Source organism: Balearica regulorum, chromosome 23 (assembly GCF_011004875.1).
Source record: "Balearica regulorum gibbericeps isolate bBalReg1 chromosome 23, bBalReg1.pri, whole genome shotgun sequence".
NCBI lineage: Eukaryota > Metazoa > Chordata > Aves > Gruiformes > Gruidae > Balearica > Balearica regulorum.
This window is the reverse complement of record NC_046206.1, coordinates 4,235,907-4,249,743: the sequence shown is the minus strand read 5'-3', so window position 1 is coordinate 4,249,743 and position 13,837 is coordinate 4,235,907. Positions and strand designations below refer to the sequence as shown.

At 42.5% G+C, this 13,837-nt stretch overlaps 1 protein-coding gene across 6 annotated transcripts in view; it reads left to right on the top strand.

Annotated features, from left to right (window-relative positions):
• Positions 1 to 661: 661 nt before the first annotated feature.
• CLMP (CXADR like cell adhesion molecule) overlaps positions 662 to 13,837 on the top strand; it is a 44,032-nt gene continuing 30,856 nt past the window's right edge. For 3 of the 6 annotated variants that reach the window (XR_012838776.1, XR_012838775.1, XM_075774678.1), the window contains exon 1: positions 8,754 to 8,922. Coding sequence is in view for 4 of the 6 variants with exons in the window: in XM_075774678.1 (XP_075630793.1) it covers positions 8,856 to 8,922 (67 nt within the window). In the remaining 2 variants the exon portion in view is untranslated. Of the gene's footprint in view, positions 1,088 to 8,753; positions 8,923 to 13,837 lie in introns of those variants that run through there. The other 3 variants (XM_075774679.1, XM_010309963.2, XM_075774680.1) reach the window with 3 other exon arrangements.

Genomic DNA, 13,837 nt, shown 5'->3' with positions numbered 1-13,837 from the left:
TGATCCTTCTTGCAGAAACTGAGAGGTTTATCTTCACTGCTGCAATGGCAGAAATGGAATGGAGTATCTGAGGTAGTTTTGAAAACACACTTGTTGCTAACTGCACCAGAGTAGAGCTGAAGATGGGCTGTGAAGGTCTTGGGCTACCTTGAAATGGCCTTTGGGAGTGAGTTTTAGGTTGCATCCCACAGCAGTCACTAAATGTAGACAACCGATTTCTGTTTGATTTGGCTTTTTCTCTTGTCAGTGCAGCACAGATGAAATGCAAAATTAAATCAATTTTTGGGAATTTTCTCTCCTAGAAACTAAAAAAAAAGAAAATCATGAAGCAAATGGAGAAAGTCTTCCAGTAAGACTAAAAGCTTTAATTCTGTGATTTACTAGCTACAAAGGAGAATAAAGATAATGTATACATGTGAATGTGTTTATCATTCTGAAGAGCATGTGTGCTTTTTTCCGAGAGTCTCTCTAGCCCTTGAGTGACGAATCTGATTTTTTTTTCCCCATGCTGGATTTTTACTGCCTCCAAACTTAACTGTTTTGACACTAGAGAAATTCTCTTGTTTCTCCTCCAAAGGTAAATAGATATATTATTGCTAGAAATGAGCTCTACCTCACCCACATGACTGGTCTTCACTATTAATCCCAGTTGATGGTAGGGAGGGGCTCTGCTGGGAGGCAGCCATGTGGTGAACATTGAGCAGTGTTTTCCCCTGCTTCTCTCCTTTTCTTTTCAGACAAGCAAAATTGTTCTATGCTGCCGTAGATGTGAACTCCTTGCTGCACTGCCTCTGTCTCTCTTCTTTTTTCAGAAACTCAAGGGCCCGAATTACCAGCTGCAGAGATCTAAAAACTCTCACTGAATCTGGATGGAATATGGACAAGGAGATGAATAGCAGAAAGGAAAAAAGAGTGAAGTTGGTTATTTTTCTGGCACATGGATGCAATTACACTCAGTGCATTCCAGAGGCGTTCCTTTGAATCCTGTGCAGGTCTGCCTGCTGTTCCTGGGAGAAAGGAAGAAAAAGGGAGGAAAAGTCCCTCTTGCTTGGAGACGGAATGTCTGCACTTTCAATTCTCTTTTTAGGTAGGTTGCTTTTTGGTTTTGTTTAGTGCATTTAATCAAACTTCCATGTGCCCTCTCTGCATGACTGAAATTCATTTCTGATGAGCTCGAGAAAGGGATTTGTAAAGAAAAAACTTTTATGGAAAACTCTTAATATCAGTGGTGTTCAGGGGGTTTTATGTGTTTCTTGTTGCTGTATTTATTAGCAGGTTGATAGCCAGAGATCTTTTTAATGTTGGAATTAATTTTCTAGAAGTGGTGGTTAACAGACTTCTTTCGGAATGTGTGTTTCTTGTTGAAAGAGGGCAGCGTTTTTAAGCCACGAACTAGTGAGGAGCTTGAACCTCTTTGGCATAACAAGGTGAACAAAATGCCTTTGTTTCAGGCATAGTGTCAAATTTGTTTAACTCTGTTTTGATTTGCTTGGGCATTTAATATTCAGATTTAAAATAAAAAGGGGTTATTGTTTCCAACTGATGCCTAAGATTAGAAACAGATGTGTTGAAGTGCAAGAGGGAGGAGTTGGGGGCAGAAGGGAGATAAAGGGGGAAGGCAAGAAATGGGAAGAAAGAGGGCTGCTGAGAGAAGGAAAAGAGGTTGACTGTTGTATAGGAGAGGAGCGGAGAATGGCAAAGGAGGGGAGAGTGAAGGCAGAAGGGCTGAAGAGCTGTTTGTTAAAGCCATAGCCTATGAACAAAAGAGTTTGCAGCACTGGGGTCTTTGAGGGGGGCTTGCTTACAAGCCTGACTTGGAAGCAGCCTGGATTTCTGCATCTCCAGAGGCACCATGATGTGATGAGTGAGCTTCTGTCTCCATTCTGCTCACCAGATTGTGCTGACAGGCAGACAGCTTTGAAATCTGTTGAAGTTGGGCAAAGGCAGTGATTCCTGGATCTTCCTGTCCCCTGGGAACCCGAGTACAGGTGTGAAAAAGTGAGTTGGTCTTTGATTCCCTGGGAAGAGTTGAGCCCTGCAGGGTGGTAAACTGGTGTGGCTGGGCACAGGTAGAAGAGAGGTTTTGGACAGCTGTAAAGAAATGCTGCAGAGGACAGCCCTGGTCCTTAAGGTGTGGAACATGAACTAGCCAGATATCTAGATATCTGAAAGACAGGCAGCATTTGTAGAGCTGCTGAATAAACTGTGGGAAAGGGTTTTACTCTAGGGTTTGCTGTTAGCAAAGGGTTTCTCTGTAGGAGTGTGACGGGGAGCTTGGATGTGCTACAGAATCTGCAGGGAAGTGCAGGCAGCAGTTTGTGTCCCATGCACATTTGCCTTGGCCATTTTTCTGTCTTAATGTAATAGGGATAGTGTTTAAAGAAGACTCCAGGAGATGAGACAGCAAGGTTAGGATGAACAGCTAGGCTTCTGCCAGTGGTGTCTGGGCTGGGGCAGTCCTGCAGAAATGGATAGGAAAGCTGCTCTCTGGAAACTGAGGCAGTTGCTTACTTCTCTGATGGAAACAAATGGGAAATGCAGTATTTGATCTACCAACCCTATTCAGCTGCTGAATATTCCCATATGTTGAAGGCTTGGAGCAAAAGGAATAAGCTGTTGCCACATAAAAGGTACTTTTGGCTGTAATGACAACTTTTGTGTGACTAGTGCTGCTTTTATCTATAAAACACACTGGGCTTTATCATCGTTATTCTTATGTCTTGGGCTTACAGGTGTCTCTATTATGCTAGTAACACAAACATGAAACAAGACAGTCCCTGCCCTCAACAGCTTATGCCCTCACCTGTGAGGAGTTTCTCAGCCTCTGTGGGGGTTGTCCACACTATGTGATTATCCAAAGCTCACAGCAAACCCTGGAACGTTTTGTTTCCTGGTACTACATTAGTCATTGACCTGCCCTTTTGATTGCCTGTGGTTTACCTGTCAACAGATAACTCGGTCTTTCTGCTCTGCATCCAGCTTTGTTCACCAATATTAGAAGCATGTTCCAGGGAAAAGTGAGGCAGTATGGTGGTTCCCTGTTCCTAGATGCTCCTGAAAACAAGGAGGCTGGGAAGTCTCATTTGCTAGCTAATGTCTAATTGGTTTTCTGCAGTAAAAAGGTATAGAAGTGCTGATGGTAGCTTGCTTTTCTTGCTCATAGTGAAAGAGTAGTGTTGAAAAAGGATTTAGAGAAGCCAAACAAACTTGAAAGGAAATTTGCCTGGTTTGGGGTTTCATTATTAAACATACTAATAGCATGGCTAATATATACAGTCCTTGTCTCTTACACTGTTTACCTCTCTGGGGCAAGTGAACAGCTGTGAGAAGAGACAGGAAACTGGAGCCAATTAATTTTAAAGAGACTTTAAAATAAGACAAGATGAAAGACTTTGCTAAGTGTGGGCAAGAGCAGGACCATGCTTACCTCCCTAGTAAAGGCTAGGTAAATGAAGCAGGAAGGAGTGAGGAGTGGAAGGTGATGTATGGTGATGTGTGTGCTTAGATGTAAATGTTTGACATCTGATTCTCATCTTGGCCCACAGCTGGTTGAAATTCTTTCAAACTCTTCCTGTAACACACTGTACTCTTAAAAATCAAAATGGAGATTTCCAAGGGAAATATCTGTGATTCTTCACTTCTGAGCATAAAGGCTTCAAAATAGAATGTTACATTTCTCAGGCAGTAAAAAAAACTAGCAAATGCTTTCAGTCAAAAGTTTTACTGAATTGGTTTAAATTTTCAGGTGCTGGAAGTCTCCTTTGCCTTCTGACCCCCTCCAAGTCAATTTTGAATATTTTTTAATAAGCCTTCCATTGAAGTAAAAGCTAATATTCTTGTAATTGAATATGTTCATATGGGTCATGCTTGTGTGCCTGGCGTTGACACTGGTATTACATGCTTTGTCTTTGCTTGTTGGCTAGTGTAGTACCCTGCCCTTCAGAAACCAACGGGTTCACGATTCAAAGCAGTAGATGTGCCAAGCCAAATCGGTCATCCAGGTTTCTGGGGTCCTGCTATTGGCAGTGAACCTTTACATTAGTGTTAGGGGTTGCTCGCTGCAGTGTACCTTGTCTGACTTCCAGTTCTCCGACAAAGATGTGTTTGTTAGAATCGGTATGTTATACGGGGGTGATGGTGCTGGAGTGGGTTCAGCTGTAATAGCTGTGTACCTTTTGTGCCGGTGTAGCTGAGCTCTGCCCTCTAAGCTCTGAGGTCAGTGACTCTCTTACAGCACTGTCCCAGGGGTATACAGTTGCTGCATTGAACACCAAGACTCCAATTGTCTCACTGCACTGGGAAAAAGGTTATGGCGCAGATCCTTCCAGTTCTTGTTGGCATGAGCGATTGGGTCTGACAGCATGCATTTGCCTAGGTATTCACCAGACTTCTAGCTTGAAAATCCGTGATGATACGGAGGCAGCTCTGCAGCATTCAGCAGTGGAAGGTCAGCCTGGGGCTGTGCTTTAGTATACTGACTCTGGCCTTCTCTCCTGCACAGGCAACCTGCAGTGTGCCCTATCACATCTCCTTGAGATCCTTCTCCTTAAATCCTTGCAGTGCTACACTCCAGCAAAGCCAAGGACCACTGCACTGGTGGTGGTTTGTTGTTCTTTTTTTAAATAGCACTCCTGCTCCCAGAGAAGTTACTGGGAAATTTTGTGTTTTAATGGAATACTTCTGCCTGGAACTAGCAAAAAGCAAGGGGGAGTGTTTTAAGTAACCTGAAAGCTAAGCTGATAGGTCTTATCTTTCTGTTGATTTTCCAGGTATTTCCAGAATGTCTCAGTGATAACTAAGAGTATATAATACACTTGGTATTTCCTAGGTTTCTCATGGCTCCTTCTCAGTTGCCTTTGCCTGTTTGTTTCATGATGTACTTAAAAGCTTGGTGGGACAAGGATTTTGCCGCTTGTCTGTACAGTGCTTAAAAAAAACCAACCCTGAAGCCTTGGCTCAGTAGAGTACAAAAAGAAAAATCTGTAGTTGTGAAAAAGGGTTTTGTGTGTGACTTTACTGTGCGAATTTCACCTTCTCTTTGTGTTGTTAGATTCTGAAGGAATGCAGGTAACTTTTTTGGTGTATTTAGCTCAAAAGACTATTTTGCCAAGGACAGCTTCATATAACTGATAATTGACAACGCTTTTGTGTCATGAAAATTCCAAAAGCAGTCAGCAAAACATCAACTGTCTGCGAGATTCAGCCTCTTAGAGTAGTGTGAATTTAGTTCTAGGACAGGGCAAAGAGCTTTTCAGTCGAACACTACTCTAGGAATACCTAAGGAAAGGCAGCAAAGAGAAGCAGTGTATCCATTTGGCACTTCGGGGGGAATTCAAAGGAGCTAGACGTAATTGAGTTGCTATCTGGCAGGATATCAGGGTTAACACTCCTTGTGAGACAGTAAAATTCTTCTACAGCCAGGGATGGTTTGCATCAAATATTTTCTGTCAAGATACTTGACAATAAATGGCCTATTTTTCTCTGGTAGTGCTTTGTTTTTATGAAATAGTTTGGATTTTTAGCATCTAAACCGAAGTTTATTTTGGGGGTTATTTTTATCTGTTCTTCCTCTTTTCCATTTTACCATGAGGAAGAAAAGGAGGGGGGGAAAAAAGGTAATGTTCCAGAGTGAGGAAAAGCAGCATGCTAAAGTTGAGTTGAAATTCTGAAGATGAATTCATTTTATGGGAAATAGAACGGAGGGGGGAGGGAGAGGGAGAGGGGGCAACTTTTCTGAATTTCCCATGGAAAATAACTGCTGTCTTGCCTTTTTGCCTGGCCTGGACCTTGTCTTTCCCCCGTGTAGAATTAGTGGTCTGTTCCTGTGGGGTACTCTGGCCCACTTCAAAAGGACATTTTTGTGTAAGAGCATCGCAAGCTTCCCAGAAATGTCATTGCACAACTAGCTTGGAGATATCATGATGTTTATCCTCAGGATCACGACAAATGCCCCTGTTTTCCTCAAGGCAAACACAGGGCTTTATAGGGAACTTAGCAGGTTTGCAATCTGGCATTTGAGTTTTCAGGAACTGCCTGAAAAGAAATGTAAACAGTCACTCTGACAAAGCTCTGTGTGTATTTGAAAAATCTTTTGTGTGTAAGTGTGCTTGGTACACCCTACTAAATGATTGCAAGTGTGTGTCTGGTACTGATGAAGTAGGGTGCTGCAAGCTGCTTTCTGTGCGTTTTCTCTTCAGAAATAGTCCCCACAGCCTTAGTCAAACTATACCCTAGATTCCTAGCTAAACCAGGCCCTGTGTTAGCCAAGGCAGTAGTCATTGCTTGTGTATCTGCAATGTATTTCATGCACTTGCAGAGAAAGCTTGGCTCGTGTGCACACAATATTGTGCATATCTTGCATGCACTAATGTGTTACAAAAGAAGCTACTTTGGGTGCAGCGGGAATTTGGCGGTGCCCTGTCGAAAAGATGAATGGGTCTTTTTTTTCTTTTCCTCAAAGCTGTTTCTTAATCTGTTTTTAGAAATGGTTAGTTTATAGAAGCAGCCCAGCAAAAAGCCAAGGGTGAAGTCAGGTCACTGGGGTCTGTGAATAGATGCTCAAATGACAGGATAGTGGAGTATGCAGAAAGGGCTGTGCAGGAAGCACAACAAGGGAAAATGTGTGAAGTGATGGAAAGTCAACAGAAGTGAGGAGGATGAATTTCTATTTTGTTCATCTCTCACTCTCTTCTCCCTTCATTCTGCTGAGAGGAATAACAGCTCACCTCTGCCAGCCAGAGGGTCAAACCTTGCCTATAACATGCTTTCCCTGGGCAGAACGCAGAGAAGGTATATGCAATAGTGACTGGGAGCTCTAGCAGAAGGTTACCATGCAGAATAAAGCTCCTTCCCAGAAGCTCACTGTCTAGGTGCTAGAAAAAGCAACTGGGCAATGTGAGGAGGATGGCATACTGCCTTGTTTCAGCAAAGCTAGGTTTTTTCAAGCCACTTTTTTGTACCTTGGTATCTACTGATTAGGTAGATCTTTTTTTCTTTGCAACAAGTGGCAAAGAGGACTAAGCAATTGTAAGATGCATTGAAGATGGCGAATGGGATAGAAGGTCACAAAACAAGTCCTGTCCTCATCTGCTCCATCTTCTCTAGGAAAGCATTTGGCAGTTTAAAAAGGCAAATGTTGTAACTCAGCATTTCTCTTAATGGGCCAGACCCAGATTGATGATGTCAGAATTGCTGTCCTACAAGAATCAATATACATTACAGTATACTTTCAGCCTGTCTCTTATGTGTAGCTGACATCCATTTTTGTGGCTGGAAAATGAGTATGAAGCCTTAGCGTATGTGACTTGTTTGTGACTGACTAGGTAGAAAGGTTGAGGTTCACATTAGTGCCTGCAGTTTAATTGCCTTTGGTAGGAAAAGGTCAGTGAAAATTCTGTTGTGCTTATAATATGTGTTGGCAGAAGAGAGGCTGCTCTCCTGGAAACAGTCTTTTGAAATGGAGCGTGCACAGTTAGAGGCAACTGATGGCAATGACTAGACTGCATTTGGTCTGCCATAATACTGCACTGCTGCTACTTTTGTAGCGTGCTTTGTGATAAGTGTCACACTTATATAAAGCTTTGGCTAACTCATTTGGTCTGGCAGGGCCGTATTGGGTAGAGAAGTATATAAAGCCCATCTAACAGAGGCGGAAGCGAAGGCATGGGTGGGGGCACACTGCCGAAAGGCATGGTAGCAGTTGTGCTATGTGTCTAGAACACTTGCAGCTCTGACTTAAAGCCATTTTCCTTTTACTATGTCCTTAAACATGGGTAGAAGTAGTGATGGGCAGGTCATTGACAAACAGCTGAATCCATCAGCTGCAATTCATCAGGCTGGGGTCCTTGAGCTGCCATCTGGAGGGATGACTTCTAAGCAATGGGATGGTTTGACTTATCCTTTGTAATAAGATACTTGGTAAAGCATTAATGGCTTTTTAGTACCAATGTGCTGAGAAACTCCACTCATGGTGGAGGAAATTCTGGACTGTGTGTGTTTAGTCTCTGAATTACTTTGTTCTGTATATGAAAGAGGAAAATCTAGTCTTTCTAGCTAGCATGTACCTGTGGAGTGATCGCCTGTAATGAGAAAAGCATTAGGGAGTAGTCAATGCATGGGCTGGGAATCTCTCTGCAGTTCCCTGCTCTGTTCTAGATCTTGGCAAGTTATGTTGGTCCCTCTGTAGTTTTTTCCACTACCTTGTGCCTTTTACTTTTTGACTATTTAGGCTGTAAGTTCTTCTGAGCAGAGACTGTCTTTCCTTGTGCACCTGGATGGCATTTAGTACAAACTGGGCTGGTGAGAGGCCTTTGAGAACTGGAGTCTGGAAAAGAGTGGCTCTGTTCCTTTCCCTTCGTTGTGCCTCAGCAAAAATATCGGAATTAGGTGGTTTTCCAGTATTTGGAATATTTGAGATGCATGCTGGCTGAGTCTGAGCTCAAACTGCTCGGGCTATTCTTTTGTTAAGACTTGATAAAATTTTAAAGGCTATAGAAGTGTCTAATATAGATATGAACCTTTATCTGTAGGGTAGGGCTGCAGAGTGCCAGGAAATGGTGGGGTGGTTTTGTGTGTACAGAGGGAAGGCTTTCATATAACACAGCAAACCTTGAATATTGAACTAAACCAGAATCAGGCACTTTTTTGTTTTTTTAAAAAAAATATTGCAGGGTTTTCAACCTTGAAGGCAAATCACTTTATGACTTCATTGTTTAAATTTAGGTTTTGTTTTGCGGGGGAATCGTTAGACTTGAAGCAAAAGCCTTATAGCCCAGGGACTGTCACTTCTGATTACTTCCAGTGACACTTCCAATTATTTCCAATCACAATTCCAGGGACAAGAGGAAAAAGGAGCCATGTTCTCCAACATCAGGGCTTTTTTTTCTGAACAAAGGATCATTTATCCAACCTCTGCAGAAAAAGGTATGGAGCCAGATTTGGAGCTCGGCTGTGGTAGGGTAATTCCAGAGCAAATCTGCTGAAGTGAGGCTAGAGGCCAGGGTCTGGCTGGGTGCTGGGAATCCTGCTGTTGATCCTGCCTTGTTGAGTAATATTAAGGAAATTGCTTCATTTTTTTTCCCCAGGCATTAACTGGCACTAGGACTCATTTCAGTGCAGCAATGTGCAGCTTCAGTGAATGTCTGCTAAATGCTCTGTTGGTCTGGTAAGACATGAGCGTGCAAAAACACTGCTCGTGGAAAGCAAACAGCTTGGTGTGCTCGAACTGGGGAATGAGAGTCTGCTGAGGAAACCTGCCTGACTTCTAGGTGCATGAAGTGAAGAATTTGGTGCAGTGTGTTTTATCCAGTGGTGAGCCTATGAGCTATTGTGTCCTTCAAAAAATGAAACAAGATGTGATTGCCAGTGGAAGTGAGATCACTACCTAATTCAGACTGCTGTAGTTGTAAAAACAGTCTTAAAATGGTGTCACAGCTTTCAATCACAGTGAAGCCTTTCATTTCCTTAGTCGTACTGCACTAGGCTGTGAGCGAAGCTGGGCCTGCTGAGTGTAGGGGTTATTATTAGCAACTGCTTGCTTTATTTGCTTTATAGTAGTTCTTAAAGGCCCTAGCTAAGATCAGGGCTCTGTAAACACTGGGGAGACAGTTTTACATCGTACTAATAGGTGATGAGCAGCAGACCTGGTCTCGATGCTAGGAGACAGATATTAAGGAACCTGAGTCAATTTACAGTGGGAGTTGCATGCTAGACCTTAGCAGATTTCAAAAGCAGCATCAAATGAATGCTTAACTTCATGTGGTGGCTGAGAACCCATGGCTCCCCACTTTTTTAAAAAGTGGGAATGATATGCATTGGTGATCTGGCTGAATGAAGTTATGGTGGTTACTTGTAACTGCCATAAATCCCCTGTTCTTCCAAGGAGTGATAGTGTTCATCATTTTCATGTGTTTATTCTGGTCTGCCTGGGGTTGGATGTCACTGAGAGCTGCCTGTGCCAGCTTCTTCCCTTTTCCTGCAAGGGAAGACTAGTGTCGTCTTGTAGATCTGATGCTGCTGTAACATATGCATGCTGGGTATTTGCCACTTTAGCACAAAGCAGACTGCATTTTGTCAGCAAAGTTCAGAAATTCAATTCCAGATAAGCAATTTGGCATTATTCTTGTTCCAAGACCTTCAAAGTATCCTGGTCATCAGCTCTGTTTTTGTGGTGTTTTCTGTTTTGATGCCTGGAGTAGGTAGATTCCACTGCAGAATGTGACTGAGGTGGCATTTGCAGAGAGGTTGGTACTAATCCCAGGAGTCTCAGCATTTCACATGAGGAACTGTTTTACTGAATCTATCCGGTCTAGATGGATGTTTCCACAGTGCAGCTTTGACTCATTCTGCTGTGGGCAAAACCCCCTCTTCATTTCCATTGTTTCAAGCTCTTGCTTGGAGACAAAGGGAATTTCAACCAGACAAAGCATTGCTTTTGTGTTGACAAATGCTGTGATTTTTTTTAAAAAAAATTTCTTTTCCAAAGGGGAATTTTAAGCAATTGTGAGTGCTTTTTGGTCAAAGCAGCATTCAGGATGTCTAGATTCCATTCTTAGTTTGGCTAGTGACTCTGATTTAGTAATTCAGGCTCCATTGTTAAGTGCCTGTTTTGAGTGTCTGTTTCAAGTGTTACGAAGGGTCAGTACTTCTGAAGATGCAAGTCTAGGGACACATGAGCTTGGTCACACCAACTATGTGCTGTCAGGTGTCCTTTAAGCATGGAAAATTCTGGGGGTGCATTTGAAAACACTGGTTTCAACTGGTGCCTCTGCTGTTCTGCAGAATAAGAGCACTCAAAATGTAGCGACCTTTCCCTCATGAGCTGGAGAGTGCTTTGAAATCACTGCAGAAATGGAACTGCAAAAGTCTGGAGTGATAAGTCTGTTAAGACATGTCAGGCACTAGTGTAATGGGTGAAGATAATGTTACCGTTCGTGAGTCTTTCCATCAGTGCCACTCAGTGTGGCAAATGGATCCCAGCTTATCTGGCTTTGTCGGAGCTTCTTCCATTTAGCCCAAGGCTACCCCTGGAGTAAACAGAAGAGACAATTCTGCAGCTGTTAGTTAATTCAGACCCAATATGACCTGGTACAAGAAGAGTTCAAAACTCTGAGCTCCTCTGCTCTGGAGTTAATGATCCTGCATTGCACAATACTTTCCCTCTAATTACTTGAGCTTGCATCTTTTTCCTATTTAGTAATGCCCTGGGCATGGTGCTTCCATTGTGGGATAGCAATGAATACATAGCCATTAGTTAAAAGGCATTGACTGCAGGGGAGGCTGCAGCTTCTTTTTCTTTCAAATTGTCAGCCTGCATCTTCCCCTGCCCCATATCTTCTTCTGTGAAAGCACCAGGAGACAGGAGGAAAGCCAAAACCCGAATGTGAATGGAACAAACTGGGCCTTATTGCACCAGATGGGACTGTTTAGGATGTTATTTTCTGGGTTGTAAGTGCTCTGAGGCAGAGACTGTTTCTCTGTCTGTTTGCACTGTTCCCTATAACACTGCAGACTTGAAAGCTTGTGTAGCAATCCAGAATGTCGTCGTTTTCTTCCTGCTTTTGCTGTCTAAAGCCAAGTACCAGGTTAGCATCTATTCATGTAATTCTAGAGCATAAATTCATGCAGTGAGAAGGCAGAAAAGTTGAGAACCCAGGATATTCAGACATCTGAACAGTCATTCAGATGGGATGCTGAGGGTGTTCACTTATTGTAGGCTTATGTAAATTGAACTTTTTCTGGCCAGATCAAAGCAGTATCTGCTAGCAAGTTTATTATACTTTGTTAATGGACCTATATACTGAGCCACCCTATAGTGAGCAGTTAAGATTATTGGACTTCTCAGTGTCTCTGGATTTTAGCACATTAAAGCCACAGAGAAGATGTAAGAAATCTGTCTTACAGGCATATCCGAGAAAGCTTTGAGACATCCTGATATACACAGTGACAGGGATTTTCAAGCAGTCTTGCAGAAAGAACTCTGCCCTACTTCAAAGGGTAAAGTTTTGAGGGCATTGTTGAAGATTGCTAGAGTATATTGGAGGGCAGAGGACTTTGCTGTTGCTATCCTGGCATTCATTTTAATCACTTGAGTACAATCTCTCTTCCAGAAAGACAGTTGGGCTTGGTTTGAAGGCCTCAGGTGGTAAAAATTTCACATCAGTGTCACCAAGATTCTGTATCTTCTGAATAACTCGAATATTTCTGGTTTCATTTCTTATAATCTTTCTCCTCTATCTTTGCCTGAGCTCCTTGTGCTTCTTTTTCTTTTGCTAGCCAAGCCAGTATTAAATAAACTTACTGTAGCATGAAGCAGACTTGTGCCACACTTTGGGTGCTGTGCACCACACATTTCTACCAAGTGCTCGGGACTAATTTAGGGGTTTATATGTTAGGCCTTGAACACAGATCCTTCAGAAACCTTTCTGAAAGCGTGGTACCTGGGCATTTTCAAAAACATTTTCTTATTTTAATCAGTCTTCTCACATAAAAAGACGCTTAAATCTAGGAAATCATAAATACTGTTCTTAAGGTATGTTATGTTGGTTTTCTCAGCTCCCAGAACAACTTGTATACTAGCTTTTTAAAGGGAATTAAAATGTTGCTTAGATTCACTCTCTCCTTATTGCCCCTCACCTTCTCCTTAGAAGCATCTTTAAGCAAAAAGATGGGGAGAGGAGTTGACTATTTGTGCATGTGGAAGGATTTTTAACTAGCCAGTTAGCCAATATTGGCATTTTGTTCTTTGTTTCTCCCTTATTAGTGGTTCTGAGGGCTGCTGAAGATGTGGACTGTTCCCTGTTCCATTCTTTGTTTCCAGAAACCAATGCACTAATTCATGCATGCTTAGTTTTGTAGAATGTAATACTGGTCTAGGGTATACTCTACCCCAGCTCTGAAATATATGTTAAGTGAACAGTAAAAATCCCAATTGTTTAAGTGGTTTGCTGCTGCTGAAACAGCAATACTGGGCACTTTCTGTATACTTTAAAACTATAGCTTAAAGGAGGCTGTGCTGGGCAGAGCCATGTCCTTTATTTTGACAATGGCTGCCTTCCCTGAGGAGAATCCTTTGAATGCAAATACTTTTTCTCACTTTGCAATGGCATATGACATATGTAAGAACCTTGCCCCTTCCTGTACAGCTCTGCCTGTCTTCCCTACTTACAGAGCAGAGTTGCAGCCTCTCCCAATGTATGTGGTGCAAAACCATGTGTGCAGCATGCTTTTTTCTGGTTATAGCTTTCCTTTTGGTCCCTGTCCTTAGGGTTGTCCTCTTGGTATTTCCTCTTCTGCAACCATGTGCATGGAAAACCTAGCCCTTCCCAGAAAAACAGCTACTTCAATAGCTGGTGGCATCCCTCATTCCAATGAGACATGCTTTGAGTATGCTGAAGCTCATACATATCTTCTTTTGTGGTTTTGGGCTCATAAGCCTTTGATGGCATCTGGGACGTTTGCTATAAATCTCCAGATTCTGGCAGTGTCATAGCAGTGGGGTGGAAAAACCTCTATGCTCAAAGCACCTGATGTAGTGAATCTGGCGCAGGGATGTCTTTAGCTCTTGGAAGGGAAATTAATTTCCTGTTCCTGCAAGGGAGGGGCTCACTCAGGGACAAATTGGCACTGCTTTTCCATCCTTACTGCTGATTTAAATGCTTCTTCATTTTTAATGATCTTGTGTAAGCAGAATGGAAAAAATCCACTAAAAAAGGAAATAAATTTTGGTTTTTTTTCTAAAGCATCTGTGTGGAGTAGATCTGAACTGAGCTCACTCAATACTCTCTTCTTGAAAAGATGTCTTCTAGCACCCTTTTGGTATGGATCTGCCTGGCAGTGT